Source organism: Chiloscyllium punctatum, chromosome 10 (assembly GCF_047496795.1).
Source record: "Chiloscyllium punctatum isolate Juve2018m chromosome 10, sChiPun1.3, whole genome shotgun sequence".
Taxonomy (NCBI): domain Eukaryota; kingdom Metazoa; phylum Chordata; class Chondrichthyes; order Orectolobiformes; family Hemiscylliidae; genus Chiloscyllium; species Chiloscyllium punctatum.
In genome coordinates this window covers 44,868,131-44,887,330 of record NC_092748.1, presented here as the reverse complement: position 1 = coordinate 44,887,330, position 19,200 = coordinate 44,868,131, and the positions used below count along the sequence as shown (strand labels likewise).

General features: G+C 41.4%; 1 protein-coding gene across 1 annotated transcript in view; it reads right to left on the bottom strand.

Moving 5' to 3' along the window:
• Positions 1-503: 503 nt before the first annotated feature.
• Positions 504-19,200, bottom strand: part of LOC140482090 (carboxypeptidase inhibitor SmCI-like) — a 46,818-nt gene continuing 28,121 nt past the window's right edge. Inside the window, exons 4-5 of the mRNA XM_072579039.1 lie at positions 4,479-4,667; positions 504-2,257 (exon numbers count right to left, since the gene is read on the bottom strand). Of these exons, the coding sequence (XP_072435140.1) occupies positions 2,241-2,257; positions 4,479-4,667 (206 nt within the window). The 3' untranslated portion in view covers positions 504-2,240. The remainder of the gene's footprint in view (positions 2,258-4,478; positions 4,668-19,200) is intronic.

The window sequence follows — 19,200 nt, the reverse complement described above, 5'->3', positions numbered from 1 at the left end:
CGCTCCCTTCCCACTTGCTGCCTGAATCCCATCCCACTGGCTTGAACATAGTGTGGGCTGATGTTGCCTGCCTACATTGAAAATTGCAATCAGCACAGGAACAGGCTATGGGGCTTATGAAGAACTGGCCTCAGCTGGCTATCTTGAGGAAGTGATGTATCATTGATACTGCACCATGGCCCACTGATTGAAAACAACTTGGTATCAGAATTATGGTTGCAAACTAGAATCCACAAAATTGCATTCCTGCCCGCTCCGTCCCAGACCACACACAAATCTCAAAATCCTGATCCTACTCTTCCTTAGATTATTCATAGAATCCAGAGAGGCCAATGCTGAGGAATGGTCATGCTGATAGAGGCCAGCAGCAACAGATGTTAATGGCTTCAGAGAAAGGGTGGAGGGGAATCCTTGTTGCCTTATCACTTCCTTATTTTTCCACTAATGTTTGATAAAATCTCTGGAATATTAAGTAAAGATAAAGCACACTCAGATTATTGAAATACTTTATATAACAAAAGCAGAGCACTTATTTTTCTGATTTGCCATATCAATGCTGTAATTAAGACAGATCTACAGTCATGTTTTTGCCACAATAACAAAATAATTGTACATTAGCCATAAAAAGAATGATTTTCCTTCAGATTAAAATAGAAAGCTGTGTTTTTCTTTTTAGAGCTCACGTTGTAATGCCATGGAATCCAATTTTTGCATAAAATTATATTAAACATGCCCTGTGAACAACTACCATCAATGACATTATGATTTGTTTTAATTTAAAAAATGATAATCAGATTAGTTGAAATGTGTTGTGACACACACAAGCCAATAATCTCAAACTCTTGATCTAATAGCAGCCTATTTTGGTATAACAATACACTAACCCATTTTCATTTATAAAATTCATATTACCAAAGAATTCTTGCTATTGCTGATATAAAGACACATTTTGTTGAAGCTTTTTGTCTTGTGCTCATCAGGACAATTCACAAGAATACCAATTCAAGGGGAAAATCAACCATTATGTTGTGTGAGAGGAGATTGCGGATTGGTTGACAAGTGAACTCAATTTGGTAGAGGCATTGCCGTGGAGAATGCAACAGATAATGACAGTAAAAGCCAAACATTGTTTACTTCTGTCACTTTTTGGTCCTGAAAAGTGCCCATTATACCTATGATTACCTGCAAAGTCAAGGTATCCTGAATGTTAAATGTGAAATATTCCAGTGTACAGGAGCAGTGAGAATTGGGTCTTCAGTATTTTATCATTGTTCTAAAAGATAAAAGGACCCATGTGGTAAGCTAATAAGTGAGAATGTAATGAGCACTCAGTTTACAACTAATTATAAAACATGAGGATATTATGCATTCATGCTATCAAGCACATTAAACTGAATGGGACTGGGTGAAGGACCATACAATCAAATGATTAAATCCCAAGCATCAGAATTATAAGTAAGATTTGCTAAAGTTGCCATAGTTCCAGAGGACCATGGGGCTGTATTCTCATTAGAGAGACAAACGATGGTGAGTCAACCTGAGGGTCACCGTGCCTTGGGAAAGGACCAAGGTTGTGAAGGCGGACCTTCATGGTGACTTTAGCTACGTACTGGACCCATGCTATTGGAATCATTCTGCATTACGAACCAGCCTATTGGGCTAACGAGCTGCCTGAATACTACTGCATTCAATAAGAACATTTTTTGCTGGACAATTAATGTGGTAATGGAATTTGTAATGAAATGTCTAACTTCACTATAAATCCTACTCTCTGACAGTAAAGACAAGACTGAATTTTGGTTGAAGAAGGAAGAAAGTTCCACTTGAAGTTAATATGAAATTTGTTGAATATTTTGAGTTTCCATAAAGATGTGTCATTTTCCTTTACAAAGTTGACACTGCAAACATCCTCACAATTTGCCACATCCGACGACAACTGGCACCAAGACTCTCTCAGGTTCAACAGCAACTGCATCTTTCTGACATTGCCCACAGGACTGGCCCCCTTATGTTGGATATAGGTTTGCAGGTGTTAGCTGGTGATATGATAACATGTTACTCTGTTCACTAGCACTACTTTTGCAAACAAGAAAACAATCTAAAAAAAAGGTTTAGAAAGTGCAGAGTGTGACAGTTTCAGGTTAAGAGTAAATTAAATTCCAAGAGATTGCAAGGTGTCCTGCGACAATCTGATTCCTTTCAGTTTGAAGGTTTCTTGTATTTTCAGGCAATTGTCTGGATTATTGCCTTCTGGTTCCTGAAAGGTAAAATAAAGAAATTGGTTTGTTGTGAAATGTATTTAAATTTGATTGTGCAATTGTTTATTGTGTTTTCTTCAATGACTAAAATGACCAACAGACTGAGGAACACATAAAAACATATACAAGAAAATCTAAAGATATAGCATGGAGCCTTCATGGGTCTCTCGCAGGATCATTTCGAAGACATTTAGACATTCCAATTAGAACGTAGTTGCTACTTTGACAAATTGTACAAACAAGCAAGACAGGCATATCACTCACTTGGATTAAACATGCATTTATGAATGAAGTGAAAGTTGTACATTTAAAATAGATAGGTGTGACATATACCAAAATAATCCTTCAATTTAGAATAGGAGTTAAAGGGGAGTAAGTGTTTAGGAACATTTTTCATTTAACATCCTTTTTATGAAGAAAAGTATACATTGACTAAATTACTTTGTTCTTTAATAGTTTGAAAGAAATTTTATTAATCAGCTGAAGCTCAAAAAGTATCTCACAGACTGCAAATAGGTCTGAGGACTGTATCCCAACCAACTGATTTAAGAAAGCCACCCTACACATTAGAAAGAGAATCCAGGTTGCTTTGAAAACAAATGTTCTTCACTGTTTGTAATAAATTCACTCAACAGCATTTTGTTAGAATTGTCTGATAGTGGGTGGAGGGGTGTAGATCACTTGCAATAAAATATTTCCTGACTTTAATATGGTAATTACGTTAGAAATGCAACAGGAAGTATTCCTTTGATCTGAGCACTTTCACAATTACTGTTTAAATAACAACCACAGGAATCTTTAACTGCATGTCAGCAAAATAAAACATTTCATAGAAGAACAAGGAAATTTTGTCAAGACTTATAGAATAGGGGGAATATTTGAAAAAGTACTCCCCATATTAAATCCTCTTTCATGGGGAGATGTACTGCTTGAAAACAGTTATTAGACTGGAACAGAATGTATATTTTCACTCTTGTGTATGCATCTGTGGCATTGTATTATCCAGACCAAAGTGTTTTATGAAGTTTCTGATCTTTTATAGTCAGGATTTCTGTGTCATATACAACAAACTGCTTGGGAGTAATCTGCTTGAAATTTGCCATCTGTTGCAAAATGAGGAATTGATTGAATTAGGTTGGATGGGAAATAGACTGCAAAGAATCGTTCAATAATAAATAATTTCTTCTGTTGAACATTCACATTTGTCATTTCAATATTTCACTGTAAAACAAACCTAGCAACCAACAATTTTCACCTGTTCAAGGAATTAAACTACTGGTGGCCTAAAGGCTCCAATGACAGAATACCACCTGTGGGACCTACATCTGATCATTCAAAATGATCATTCCTGAAGAGTGATTTCCAGCCATGAGAACAAGAAGTTCCTGTTAATGTCTTTCTGAACAGTAGAGGGTGCTGTTGCTATTTGGTTCAATGATCAACCACAAGTCAAGTTGGAGGAGAAACACCCAATAACATTGAATTGATTTTCAGTCAGCTTACAGTGGAGTTACGATTTCAAAGAAAATGTATAATGTGCAGTCAAGGAAGTGGAGCTGAATGGTTATTTCAAAAGGTTATTTTGGGGTTTGTCATTGTGTTCATTAGTTTAACCTGTCTGTCCATATTTAAAATAGTTTGGAGTTTCTTCAACATAAAACATTGATCAAATTATTTCAATATTCATCTTAAAATGAATGTCTGATATTTTGCCTGCAAGTTGTCCAGAGTAAAGTATTCCTAACATGTGAATAATTCCCAAGGTTAATGAAGGTCGGCTAATATATTCTGGCCTCGACAGAGAGACCCACATCCTGAGAATGAATCCAGAACCGCTGAATATATCCTAAAAGGATTTTAAATTGTATCCCAGTCTTCATTTACTTAACCAATAATTAAAACACGTTTCTACAGCATTATTAATATGATAATTATAACCCACACCATTCTGCAATAGTCAACTTTACCTCCTTATTTTTCAGTATTAAGCAGCATAAGAGCAGAGGTAAGAATAGAAAATGCTATCAGCACAGTGTTCAGTCAGTCAGGCAGCATCTGAAGAGTGAAGAGTAAAATTATCATTTCAGATCTGTGATCTTCCATCGGAACTCCAATACTCCTATCAGAAATCCCAACATTTCCTATTTTTCTTTCAGGTTCCCAGCACCTGTGGTATTTTGCTTTCACACAATGACAGAGGCTCTTGTTTCAATGATATACCTTTTCTGCAGGTCTTACGACACAGCTGCTTGGTTTTAAAATTATTCCGATTTCCTCCACATCCACTGTAAGTAAAGGTCTGACAGTTGCCAATGGATTCATTGTAGAAATATTTGGTTATGGATTTATTACAATCACCCTTGTCTGCAGGGTCCATACAGAAATTTGGAAGATCTGAAGGTCGCAAAACTGTTGAGAGAAAGATAGAAATATTAGAGCAATTGATCCTGACTTGTTTAATGTCAGAAATTAACACAAACAATTTCAATTTCAAGATCAACTGTGATCGAGCTAATATTCTCCAAATTGCCATAAACATCTGTTACTCCCACAGTGCTCCATAAATGAATCAGTGATGCAGCATTTTCAATATCAAATGGTTTTGATGGAAATGCCCATCATGACCACACAGCTCCCAGGAACAATCCGATGGTGCTTTCTTTACACCCTGTTGATTCAATTGGAAGACTCCTTTTCTCCTCCCCCACACTAAACATGACCACATCGTTTTCTGCCTTTCAATTGTATGTTTAATTTATTCTACAATGTATGTTTCAGTGTTTTGTATCACAGGCTTTTAATACATGGTGACAGAGTTGTGTAGAAGCTGAACAGCCCAAGGCAGAAAGCTAACTGTACTGATTTAGACAGGGGGATCTTAAAACCTTCACAAAGCTGTCAGGATAGAAATGTGCTTTCCTTGTCCTTTTATCCTGACTTGTCCTTTTTATCCTTACTTGCCTCTGTCCCAGTCAACTAGCAGGATCTCTATTTGTTTTACCAACTGGTTTTCCCCTTGTTAAGTCCTCACAATCTTTAATTTTCCTCACATTCTTGGCAGTACATTTAAATTTCTTTTTGAATTTTTAAAAATGATGGAATGTATCAATGCACCCTAATTGGTGCCTAGGTCTTTGTCTTGTTTGCTTAAATAAAACCCTTGGGGTTTAGCCAAAATCCCACTCCAGTGAAAGTTGCACTCCCGATCTTAGAAGACAAAGCACACGGGTTAAGAAAAAGTGTGGCACAAGCCAGTGTCTTTTTTTCTGGTAGTGAATGGGCATCTCTCTGGACAGTTTAATACTAACACTCTGTCAGCTTATACTGACCTATCCCCACCTTTTGAATGACAATGCAAGATAGTCCAGACAAGAACCATTTTGTAAAATAATGCTCCATAAGTGGTGATGATCCTGCGTATTCAGTGATCTCAACCAGATCCTCAGAAACAGGAGATACTGCACCAAGACAGATGAATGGAACTGCGGTTCAGGTGGGAAAAACTGGAAAGTATAAATGGCCTACTGCAGTTCCCATATTCTGATGAGGGAGCCAAACACTGCTAATGAGGAAATTCACTGGTTTTTATCAGAGCAGACAGTGAGAAACATTAAAGTAAAATAGAAAGCCCAAAAGTCAAAAGGAATGCCCTTTTTGAAGGCCATCAATAGGGCAGGGGAACAACATACTGTTTCCTTTGGCTGGCCAAAGAGAGACGGAGGTTAATCACAGAAATCCTTTCCTCGTGGAACATTTCGGTGCTTTACTATTGCTTTCCAAGGCATTTTGCCAGAGGGGAGGCAATGACCTTGTGGTTTTATCACTAGACTGTTAACCCAGAGATCCAGGTAATGTTCTGGGGACTGGGGTTCGAATCCCACCATGGCAGATAGTAGAATTTGAACTCAATACAAATCTGGAATTAAAAGTCTAACGATGTCCATGAGTCCAGTGTTGATTGTTAGGAAAATGCCTTTTAGAGAGGGACTCTGCCGTCCTTACCTGGTCTGACCTACATGTGACTCCAGGCTCAGAGCAATATGGTTAATTCCTGAGTGCCCTCTGGGCTATTAGGGATGGGCAATAAATGGTGTGGCCAGCAATGCTCTCATCCCATGAATGAATAAAAAAACTCACCCACCCTGATAACGGAGGAGAAATCTCCAAGAGCAAGCAGTGGGTTGGATTGTGGCAAGTGGTAAGGGTGAAGGGAGAGGGAAAGCAGAGGCCTAATTTGCTGACATTTCAGAAGAAATTTTGCCAGGCCCTCGGAATTTGGTTTGGAAGTGGGCCATGGAGTGGGAGAGTGACGTGGTTGGCGACAGTATGAAAATTAAATGAACCAGGTTGGCTCTTTGATGAATCACTGCTTTCAGCTGGTCATCCCAGTGCAGGCTAGGTCCAATGGCAGCAACTGGAACAGCAGGAAGACAGTGGAAGTGGGGAGTTGACTGCAAACTTCCAGTTTCATTGCAATTTCCAAGATTGGCATAGAATCTATATTTCATCAGGACCTGAGCAATGTGAGCATTCAAGGCTTATTAATTTTTATTATTATTCATTTTTACTGGCATAAAACATCCCAATTGATGTCTTCCTTTGTCAGAGAAGTGCCACAGCATGAACAGATCCTGGAGACTGATGTCTGTGATAATGCTGGCTATGATGTCATCTGATTCCACTGCATGCGTTCCCTGCAGCATTCCCATCCCAAACACTCATCAGACTTATAAAAGGCAGCACTGAATTCACCTTCCTTATAAGAATCTAATCCCAGACTCAGTTCTTCATTGATGGTCTTCCCAAAACTTCCCGAAACTGCGGCTGCAACTAGGGTAGGGACTCAGAAACAGTCCTGACAGCAAAGATCTTCCACGTCTGGAATTATGCTGCCCTCTCTGCTTGAAATGCACTAAATTTCAGCAGGTCGAGGAGCAGCATTCAATGTATTGTATCAAGCTGACCAGTGGGGGCCAATTGTCAGTGATTGAGGTTGAAGATTCAAGCAGACTGAAATCGATCTGTCGGTCTTTGGTACAGCAATGCTGACATTGTGGTGCACATTGGTGCCCTCCAAGAGGTTGACCTGTGCTCTATACCTCGTCATCAGTAATTGAGAATTCTGGATAGCATGGCTGAGGGTACTAAGGCACTGGATTGATGTCCTAATCTCTATGGAAGTGTCCATTCGAATCCTACCACTGTCAAAGTGTTTTGATAAACAAGTGACCACCTAGATTTAGCAAGCTTAATTATTATGGAACAAAAGGAAATCTTTATTATAAATACAACTGCTACTTGGTCTTGCTTGTGGAGTTATACAGTAGCTTGTGTGCTAATGGTGTCTTTGGGTTTCATTGAAGCCAAAGGGCCTTTGTGTAACTTTGCAGCATTGTGTTATGACCCCTGTTTGTTTATGTAAAACATGTGTTACACCTAGACCTCTTCACAAGGCTGAAGGCATGTCCACATTGAAACCTAGGGCCAACAAACTGACAGTGGCCTGAGTGACTAAAACTGCATGTTGAAAACAAAATCATACAATTAATTGGACACATTCTGACAGAGTTAGAATTCCTCTATACATTCACCAAAATAGTCTTGGCTTGCAAAAGCAAACAGTGGAATTGTTATGAATTTTCACGCACATTTTAATGAAGTAATAAACTTAAAATTGTTGTAAGTTCTGCTATAATGTTTCAAATGTTGTCCATTCGATTTTTGGAATTATGCTGAAAATAACAGTTCTAGAAGAGGTGCAATGAGGAAGTTTAGAGTTTACAGGAGTTTTCTGTTAACCACAAAATTTCCTGTTTACTATCATCCACTGACTGATAGTTGACTTTCACATATCCATCCCTTAATATGATATGAATGTGATGTGGTTATAAAAAATGCAACAAGCTATATATAGTGTGATAATTGTCATCAGGAACAACAAGATTTAATTGCATGAATAAATCAGCTCTTTGCTGTAAGTCATCAAAGTATTAAAATCTCAATTCCAATTACAGAGGTAAGACCAGTTTGATCTCAAAGACGACCATAATACATATTAAACTGAGACTTATTCCCTTGATTTAAGGTACAGGCAGCAGAAATGTAGTGGATATTTTCTTCAGATCAGACACCAACTCTTGATGATATTTGTAGGGTCTGGACCCAAAGCAATAAGCTTGAGGTGAGCCCCACAGTTCATCATTTTTTTTCATTTAGGTTACATACTCAGTGACACTGAGTGAAAGTAGATCAGAAGCAACAAGGGAGTTGGGAGCACGGATGATTGAAATGTCTGTGGTGTTATAGGAAGGTTTCTGCTCCTCCTAGCTGTATGAGGAGATTTTTTACATTAATTGGTACTAAATACCCCTATGTTTATGAATAGCAGCTACTGAAGATTTGAGTTGAGACGACCCAACATTTGTCATATTCATTGCCTCTCAGTTTCACAAAATTGGCTTTATAACAGACAATGACTATTTAACATCAGACCAAGTGCCTGTTTCATATGACCACCAAGAATGTTGGAAACATGGCCTGAACCATAGAGTCATAGAGATGTACAGCATGGAAACAGACCCTTCAGTCCAACCTGTCCATGCCGACCAGATATCCCAAACCAATCTAGTCCCACCTGCCAGCACCCGACCCATATCCCTCCAAACCCTTCCTATTCATATACCAATCCAAATGCCTTTTAAGTATTGTAATTATACCAACTCCACGACTTCCTCTAGCAGCTCATTCCATACACTTACCATCCTCTGTATGAAAAAGTTGTCCTTTAGGATTCTTTTATATTTTTTCCCTTTCACGTAAACCCAAGCCCTCTAGTTATGGACTTCCCGACTCCAGGGAAAAAGCTTTGTCTACTTACCCTATCCATGCCCCTCATAATTTTGTAAACCTCTATAAGGTCACCCCTCAATCTCTGACGCTCCAGGGAAAACAGCCCCAGCCTGTTCAGCCTCTCCCTATAGCTCAAATCTTCCAACCATGGCAACATCCTTGTAAGTCTTTTCTGAACCCTTTCAAGTTTCACAACATCCTTCCAATAGGAAGGAGACCAGAATTGCATGTAATATTCCAACAGTGGCCTAACCAATGTCCTGTACAGCCACAACATGACCTCCCAACTCCTGTACTCAATACTCTGACCAATAAAAGAAGCATACCAAATGCCTTCTTCACTATCCTATCTACCTGCAACTCCACTTTCAAGGAGCTATGTACCTGCACTCCAAGGTCTCTTTGTTCAGCAACACTCCCTAGAACCTTACCATTAAGTATATAAGTCCTGCTAAGATTTGCTTTCCCAAAATGCAGCACCTGCATTTATCTAAATTAAACTCCATCTGCCACCTCTCAGCCGATTGGCCCAACTGGTCCAAATCCTGTTGTAATCTGAGGTAACCTTCTTTGCTGTCCACTACACCTCCAATTTTGGTGTCATCTGCAAACTTACTAACTGTACCTCTTATGCTCGCATCCAAATCATTTATGTAAATGTCAAAAAGTAGTGGACCCAGCACCGATCCTTGTGACACTCCACAGGTCGCAGGTCTCCAGTCTGAAAAACAACCCTCCACCCCCACCCCCTGTCTTCTACCTTTGAGCCAGTTCTGTATCCAAATGGCTAGTTCTCTAAGTATTCCATGAGATCTAACCTTGCTAATCAGTCTCCCATGGGGAACCTTCTCGAACGCCTTACTGAAGTCCATATAGATCACATCTGCCAGTCTGCCCTCATCAATCCTCTTTGTTACTTCTTCAAAAACTCAATCAAGTTCATGAGACATGATTTCCCACGCACAAAGCCATGTTGACTATCCCTAATCAGTCCTTGCCTTTCCAAATACATGTACAATTTAGGATTCAACATTTTTCAAGCATGGATGTTGCTCACTGGCATTGACTATTTAACATGTAAAAATATAACAAGGGCCATTTACTACTTGTTTGAAATACTGCACTACTATGTCCACTTACTCACCAATGAGTTTGTTGTTTACCTTTTTACATCATCATTTGCAATCACCTGCAATGCATTCGAATAAACAAGAGTATGCAAGGAAGTGTGAAATTTCAAACAGGATTTTAAAAATGGGTCTGGTTTCTAAGTAGAATAGTGAAAAAGCATGGTTAAAAGCTACATGGTTTTGCCAATCAGTCCACATTTGGAAACAATTTAACTTTTTAAATGTTGCATTAGAAATTATTGCTCAAATATCTTTCAAACAATCATGTTTATTGACTAAACTATGCATATTTGTTGATTTTGATGGTGTTGAGAGGCAAGCAAATTCTATAACAGATAGCATCTCTACCAGGATTGATTCCTACCTCATTCAAATATCCAGGTGAAAATTATCCACTGTGAGTTCCAGCTTGCAAATACATTAACATCTCCATATCTACAGCCAATAAAGGGCTTGTGGTGCAATGGTAGTGTTCCTATTTCTAGGCCAGAAGATCTGGGCTCAAGAGCCACCTCAGGATGTCAGGGTCATTCGGAAGTGCCATAAGACTTAAAAACAGACTGATTATAAATGGGTGTTTGGCTGTCAATAATGCCAACAGTGTGTGAATGTCTTGAAATATTAAGCAGTGATAACTTAGTTGGTTTATGTACGTCAAAGAAGCTGAATTAACAGTAGTGATAATTAACAACAGTGTGGAAACACCCCACAAGATGGGGAGCAATTCTTCTTTTTGAGAAACCAAAGCAAAGTTTCAAGGTGCAGAACACATGCAAAGTTGAAAATATAGGAACACAGGAGTTAGAAGCAGAAGTAGACCATTTGGCCCATCAAATCCACTGCACCATTCTACAGGATCATGGTTGACCTAGTCGTGGTTTCACCTCCACAAGAGGAAGAGGAGGAGAGAAGCCAATACATTATCAAGAGATGATTTCATGTCTGAATACTAAACACATTGGGCATGCAAGAAAAGACAGAGCTCCTGGGAAAGAAGAAAACAAGATCATTCTACCCTCAGGCAAGTATACATAACCTATAGTGAACAATATTGAAAAGTTCAGGAGAGTCTCAACCACATGCGGGACAATCTATTTTTAAATAGAAAATTTCAAAATGTTTCCGTGCACTATTTCACAAGTTCCAACCGCAGTCCAAGCAGATAATGGTGGAGGTCGCTGGGTGACTGAATGGGGAAGTAGCAGCTCAAGAGGACTACCTGATGCCATCACTCCCACTAGCAGCCCTTTCCCAGGGAGGCAGATCGGTCCGTTTTACATGGCTGCTGCTGGCTATTTCATTGATGGCAGGGTTTGAGCAGCCACCAGCTTCATGGAGGCAGCCTCCCTGTGGCAGCTGGAGTGAGCACCATTGGTGGTGCTCAATGCCCAAAGAAAGGCCTGTGGGCAAAAATGACAGAGCCCCTGGCAACCCAAAAAGTCCCCCCTTTTTTTTTATTTCTCATTTACTTACACATGGAAAAGAATTGTGGAAAGAACTGGAACAAATCTGGAATCTGTGAAATGATTTCCACGTCCTGAGATGCTGCACAGGCACTTGTTATTAATGTCATGACCCAGACTAAGTTGGGAGAGCATTTGAAGAATGTGCTGAAGCATCCCTTCCCTTGAATTGCTAAATTGATGAAATGATGAGATAAACGGTATGTTTTCCAGCATCTGAACTCATTCCTTTCTTAATCTGCTGTCTGATCCGCTAAACTAATAAATTAGTATCAGAGACAGCTCAAACTGATCAAGGTACAAGGCCAAGAATATCTTACATTACATTTCTCAGTACAAAACATAAATCACTATTGTGGTATGAAAATATGGTTTGTAACATTCCACCCATTTCAATTAAACTTTATGAATCCTCAGATTAAAAGAATCATGACATTTCCCTCCCAAAGAATGAGCAAATTTCTTTTAAAAATGCAACGTTATTTCAGGTGGCTGAACATGCATATAAAACTGGTCAAATATCAGGATTTATTCTGCTATATATCATCCGTCAGATTCCACAATTCCTCAGCTCTTTTGCTTGACCATATGAAAGCCAACAGCACCACGTAAGGTAGTGCAACAGAAGTGGGGGGGGGTCTGGCAGTCATGTACGGTATTATTGCTAACTTATTACTGCATCTAACACCCAACAGATATGATCTAAACATATTGCAATGCCGAAGAGATATGTGAAGATTTTGAAGTTATGTGCAGTTTATGGGGAATTGCATCCACGCTTGCATGGAGTAATAGTTGGAGAATTGAACTATGAAGTTGTTGCCCTATCTCCATCCTGCCTTCAATATATATGAATAGTTTCCCCATTGAGAGAATGTAATCTCCATATAACCTCTTTGATGTCTTAAACTACAACACTCACTGACAGCCATGGCCGAGCAGGTGGGCCTGAGTTACAGGGCAATAGCTTCAGACTCCACTCCAGAACAAATGCACAACAATCTCAGTACGGGATGGAGGAAGCACAGCACTGTTGGAGGAGCTGCCATTCAGGCTAGACATTCAATAAGGCCCCTCTGTGAAAATAAAAGTTCGCATGAAAGAAATGGGGCTCAGGGCCCAGGGATATTATTGCAAGATTATTAATCCAGAGAGGCTGGTAGTGTTCTCGGAACCTGTTGTGGCAGATGGTGGAATTTGAATATATTAAATGTTTCGAATTAGGAGTCTAATGATAACCATGAAACCATTGTGAATTGTTGGGGTAACCCATCTGGTTCACAAACAAATGTGAGGACATTTGGAGGCGAAACAGCTTTAGCTTGAAACAGACATGTTTCCAATTGACTTACTTTTCAATCTAGGCAACTTTAAGAAGTATCAACTACCTTCTTTTAAAGTATGTAACAGAAAAAGGTTGTAATTAGGCTGTGTAAATATTTTAGTACTTTTGTCATTATTTTGACCTTTTATATGTATTGATTTAATCTACTATGTTAATTCTTATATGTGTATCTTGTTACCCTAGTTTTAACACACTGGTTGATTTTTATACTAATCTGTGTAGGTTTTGTTGAAACAACTTGTAGTCTATTGTTATTTTTAAGGTTTATGTTCAAAGTACCTACAGTATTAACAAAAATATATTGGGAGATTCTTCAACTCTCCAGAACACCCTGATATATCAATTTGACATTTGAGATAATATTAATCACCAGGAGGCGATACCAGAGATCTTCAAGCATCCACATAAAACACATTGCCTTGCTTTAATACTAGGGAGTTATAAACTTAGTAAATTAAAAGGGAAAAGCATACTCCTACAAATGCCTGACATCTTAGAGAATCAGGAAGTGATATTCGCACGAGAACAGAACTATCGCATTATATCAGAACTGACTGTACTCTTTTCTGCTTACTGTGATCAAGTTAATACAGCCTGAGAGATATGTGAAAACCATCTTATGCCAGGAATGCCTTTGTATTCAGGCTGAAAGACCTCTAAGAATCCAGGCTGTATTTAAATTGAAAGTTAAATTGAGTACTGCAGACCAGACTTGACTAACATGCAGCCTGTGGGCTCTATGAAGGGCTTTTGCCCGAAACGTCGATTTTGCTGCTCCTTGGACTGACTGCTGTGCTCTTCCAGCACCACTAATCCAAAATCTGGTTTCCAGCATCTGCAGTCATTGTTTTTACTTAGCCTGTGGGCTCTAGGCTCCTCCCTGGCCTGAGATCACTTTTCCAAATACAGGCAAGTACATGGGACAGAGTCTCAGTCAGACAGCATATCAGCAGCCAACCCAGGAGAGAAGCAGCCCCCATGTGGAAGAGCATTGAGCTGTGCAAATTTTGACCTATTACTGTATTGTGTCTGAGGCCTGGACACCAGGAGCAGAGAGTCTGCTGGGGGAAGGGGCAGGGGGGAATGGCAAGATAGTTGCTGGTCAGGTGAGGGGAAGCGGGGTGGGGTGGCAAGCAGGCCAGGGTATGAGGTTCCGAGTCGGTTGGAGGACCAGGTTCCACATGGGTCAGAGGACTGAGGCAGTGAGCAGTTTGTGGGAAGATGCGACAAGGAGATTAGAAAGAGATGCTGCAGAGGCCACAGCCACCTGAAGAGTTCCAGTCAACACGTTGTAGCTGGCTTCCAAAGAGAGATGGAATTGGACAGAGGGGGGGAGAGAAAGAGAGAGAGATTGTGAGGGAAAGAGCGTGTGTGAGGGAGAGAATGGCCCTCCTTTGCAGGGAGGAAGGTGGAGGTCCTGGTGGAGGGGTTGATGCACAGGCAAAACATTAACTTTCTCCAAGACCAATAGTGGAGGTCAATGCACCAGATCATGCCAAACTGGTCCAAGATTAGAGTGGTGCTGGAAAAGCACAGCAGTTCAGGCAGCATCCGAGGAGCAGGAAAATTGACGTTTTGGGCAAAAGCCCTTCATCAGGAATAGAGCAGGGTGCCTGTAGAGTGGAGAGATAAATGAGAGGAGGGTGGGGTGGGGAGAAAGTAGCATAGAGTACAATAGGTGAGTGGGGGTGGGGATGGAGGTGATAGGTCAGAAAGGAGGCTGGGGGAAGGTAGCAAAGAGTACAATGGGTGAATGGGGGTGGGGATGAAGGTGATAGGTCAGAGAGGAGGGTGGAGTGGATAGGTGGAAAGGAAAATAGGCAGGTAGGACAAGTCATGGGGACAGTGCTGAGCTGCTCGTTTGGAACTGGGGTGAGTTGGGGGAGGGGAAATGAGGAAACTGGTGAAGTCCACATTGATGTCCTGGGGTTGAAGTGTTCCGAGGCGGAAGATGAGGCATTCTTCCTCCAGGCATCTGGTGGTGAGGGAGCAACGGTGAAGGAGGCCTAGGACCTCCATGTCCTCGGCAGAGTGGGAGGGGGAGTTGAAATGTTGGGCCACAGGACAGTGTGGTTGATTGGTGCGGGTGTCCCAGAGATGTTCCCTAAAGTGCTCTGCTAGGAGGCGTCCAGTCTCCCCAATGTAGAGGAGACCGCATCGGGAGCAACGGTTACAATAAATGATATTGGTGGATGTGCAGGTAAAACTTTAATAGATGTGGAAGGCTCCTTTGGGGCCTTGGATAGAGGTGAGGGAGGAGGTGTGGGTGCATGTTTTGCAATTCCTGCGGTGGCAGGGGAAGGTGCCAGGACAGGACGGTGGGTTGTTGGGGGGCGTGGACCTGGCCAGGTAGTCACGGAGGGAACGGTCTTTGCGGAAGGCGGAAAGGGGTGGGGAGGGAAATATATCCCTGATGGTGGGGTCCGTTTGGAGGTGGCGGAAATTTTAGCGGATGATTTGGATTATGTGAAGGTTGGTAGGGTGGAAGGTGAGCACCAGGGGCGTTCTGTCCTTGTTACGTTTGGAGGGGTGGGGTCTGAGGGCGGAGGTGCGGGATGTAGACAAGATGTGTTGGAGGGCATCTTTAACCACGTTGGAAGGGAAATTGTGGTCTCGAAAGAAAGAGGCCATCTGGTGTGTTCTGTGGTGGAACTGGTCCTCCTGGGAGCAGATACGGCGGAGACGGAGGAAATGGTAATACAGGATGACATTTTTGCAAGAGGTAGGGTGGGAAGAGGTGTAATCCAGGTAGCTGTGGGAGTTGGTGGGTTTGTAAAAAATGTCGGTGTCAAGTCAGTTGTCATTAATGGAGATGGAGAGGTCCAGGAAGGGGAGGGACGTGTCAGAGATGGTCCAGGTAAATTTAAGGTCAGGATGGAATGTGTTGGTGAAGTTGATGAATTGCTCAACCTCCTCGCAGGAGCACGAGATGGCGCCAATGCAGTCATCAATATAGCGGAGGAAGAGGTGGGGAGTGGTGCCGGTTTAACTACGGAAGATGGACTGTTCTACATAGCCAACAAAGAGACAGGCATAGCTGGGGCCCATACGGGTGCCCATGGTTACCCCTTTGGTCTGGAGGAAATGGGAGGATTCGAAGGAGAAATTGCTGAGGGTGAGGACCAGTTCAGCCAAACGAAGGAGAGTGTTGGTGGATGGTACTGTTGGGGACAGCGGGAGAGGAAGAAACGGAGGGCTTGGAGGCCCTGGTCATGGAGGATGGCGGTGTAGAGGGATTGGATATCCTTGGTGAAGATGAGGCGTCGGGGGCCGGGGAAACGGAAGTTTTGGAGGAGGTGGAGGGCATGGGTGGTGTCTTGAATGTATGTGGGGAGTTCCTGGACTAGGGGGGATAGGACAGTGTCGAGGTAGGTAGAGATGAGTTCAGTGGGGCAGGAGCATGCTGAGACAATGGGTCGGCCAGGGTGGTCAGGCTTGTGGACCTTGGGAAGGAGGTAGAACCGGGCAGTGCGGGGTTCCCGGACTATGAGGTTGGAAGCTGTGGGTGGGAGATCTCCTGAGGTGATGAGGTTCTGTATGGTCTGGGAAATTTTGGGAGGTCTGGGGCTTTTGCCCGAAATATCAATTTTTCTGCTCCTCTGCCTGAACTGCTGTGCTTTTCCAGCACCACTCTAATCTAGTGGCATCTGCGGTCATTGTTTTTAACCAACCTGGTCCAAGGTAACCACCCGAGAATGCACAGGTCTATATGAAGAAGGGGGAGGTAGTGGGGTACTGAAAATCTCACATGATTAGTAAGACAAGAAACTCAGGCTAATATTGAGTGGTGCATATATGGAATGGGCTGCTAGAGAAAGTGGTTAAGGCAGGTTCAATAGCAACATTTAAAAAACGTTTGGATAGGTAAATGGATGGGATGGGTTTAGAGAGATAAGGACCAAATGAAGGCAACTGGAACTAGCTGAGTGGGCATGATGGTCAGCAGGAACTAGTTTGGACTAAAGGGTCTGATTCCATGCTGTATAACTCCATGTCTCCAAGAAGGTCAATGACCTGCTCCATTTCCCCAGCATTAGAGACAACATCTTCTCTCCGATATCTCACATTCACACTCTCTCTGTCACTGTACCCACCTCCCATTCTCTATCGCTCTCACTATTCCTGCAACAGCTGTCCTCACTCACTGTCACTCCCTCAACACCACTAGCCCTGCATGTCCACCACGCTGCCTACTCCCTCACTCGGGGTATCTCCCCTCCTGCATCAAGATTAGCAGTTGGGCCAACCACTTTCAGCTCCCTTAAGATCTGCCTCTCTCTTATTCCAGTAGGAAACAACTCCAATATGGTGGTGCGCTCTCTAACATGTGAGAGGATCCTGACTCTGACTGCCCCACGTGCCTGACTGACTGTGTCCAAACCTGAATTGGAATTCGAGGCTGCTCTTGAATTACTGTGCCAGTGCTGCCTGAGTCAGAACTATGTATGTCTGTTGACTTGACCAAGCCCTGGTGATAACTGTGACCAGATAGACTCAGAGTAAGTAAGCACTATTAAAGCAAGCAGTCAGGCTACAATAGAAATGAAAGAAGTACATAAGCAGATCAGAGGTGACCTTAGAGACTGGCACATTTTGGATGCCAATATCTGTGGATTTAGACAGCATGCCCTGGGGCATTTCCAGAGTTGTTGATGACTGGTGTTCAACATGGAGGTCCATTGGACCAAGTGGCGAGTTAATGTTGCCAGGTACTTGTTCTGACTTCAATATCATGATTTCTTGATATCTTAATAAAACAGAGAATTGTGGTTGCTGAAAATCTGAAATGGAAATTGGAGGTGCTCAACAGGTCTGACAGCAGCTGTAGATAGAAAGCAGAGTCAATGTTTTGAATCCAGTGAACCTTTTTTATTCTTGATATGTAGTTTGTTCAATAGATCTGGTTGGATGGGAAACTAAACGTTAATGAGGTGACTTTGGCTGTTAACAAATCATTTAACAAGCAATAATCCCCTTTAATTGGTAACTCAATGCTGCGTAGTGAGAAATTCACCTCACTGCTTGGTAAATGCATAAAAGAAGCTGCAAGGTGTTTCTGACATTGAGATAGGCCTTGCTAGATCTCTAGCGCAATTTTTCCATACATCTCTCCACAGCCCACGACATTCAGGCTCCTTTAAAATTCCACCCCTGGTTTTAAACCATGTTATTTTCCATATCCTTCATTCGCTCAAAAGATATATATGATCATTATTACACTGTGCTTAATTGGTAACTTAGTCAAGTCAATTGGGATCATAATTTTAGTCTTTGGGTGAAGCACTGTTGATAGTGAATCGGTAGCACATTCTCCCTCATCATTCCTTCCTATTGCTACCTGCACTTGGTGGTTCTAACTCTGTGTTACAAGCATGGCCCTGATGCCAAATGCTACACAAGCAGAAATCAAAGAAAAAAATAGTTGATTAAATTAAGAAGATCAAAATTTGTTTCGAATTCAGTCAGAATCTCTCCGATGGACAAATAAAGTAACTTTGAAAATAAAAGAAGCAAGTGTTAGAAATATTCAGCACATCTGGTAGCATCAATGAAGCATCAAGAAACAGTTAACATTTTGAGTTGAATATGAACAGAAGGTTTTAAACAGAAGCAGAATAGAATGGTAATAGGTTACAATCCACACAGCTACCTATAGAAACATCTTTTATTTGGAGTAAATGAGACAAGCTAAAGGAGAAATTATTCAATGAGAGAAAACATTGCGTGCTTCAGTTTTATGGTTGGTATAGGAATGCTACCAACAGTACGTTAACATTATTCTCAAATTCGATAGCAGATGTATTGTGTCAGTGTGTTTTGTCCACTGTAAGCAATGGGCACTGTAACCAAGGAACTTAAAAAAAAAAGAGAGTAACTTGGGACTAAAATAAGGGACTCCACAAGCTGGTAAAAAAGGTTTGCAAAAGATGTAGAGATCCCAGAGTGAATGGGGAGAGAATATGGCAGGGCACTTGTTGCATATTTAATAAGTAATAGCTGGTTAATGTTAGTCACTTTCTACTTGTCTTGTAAATGGTTACCAAAATATAACGAAACTTGACAATGTTCACACTTTGACAAAAGTGTGAACATCTGAGGCAAGAGAATATTTCTTCTTTTTATTATTTATTCACAGGCTGAGGACATTGTTGGCT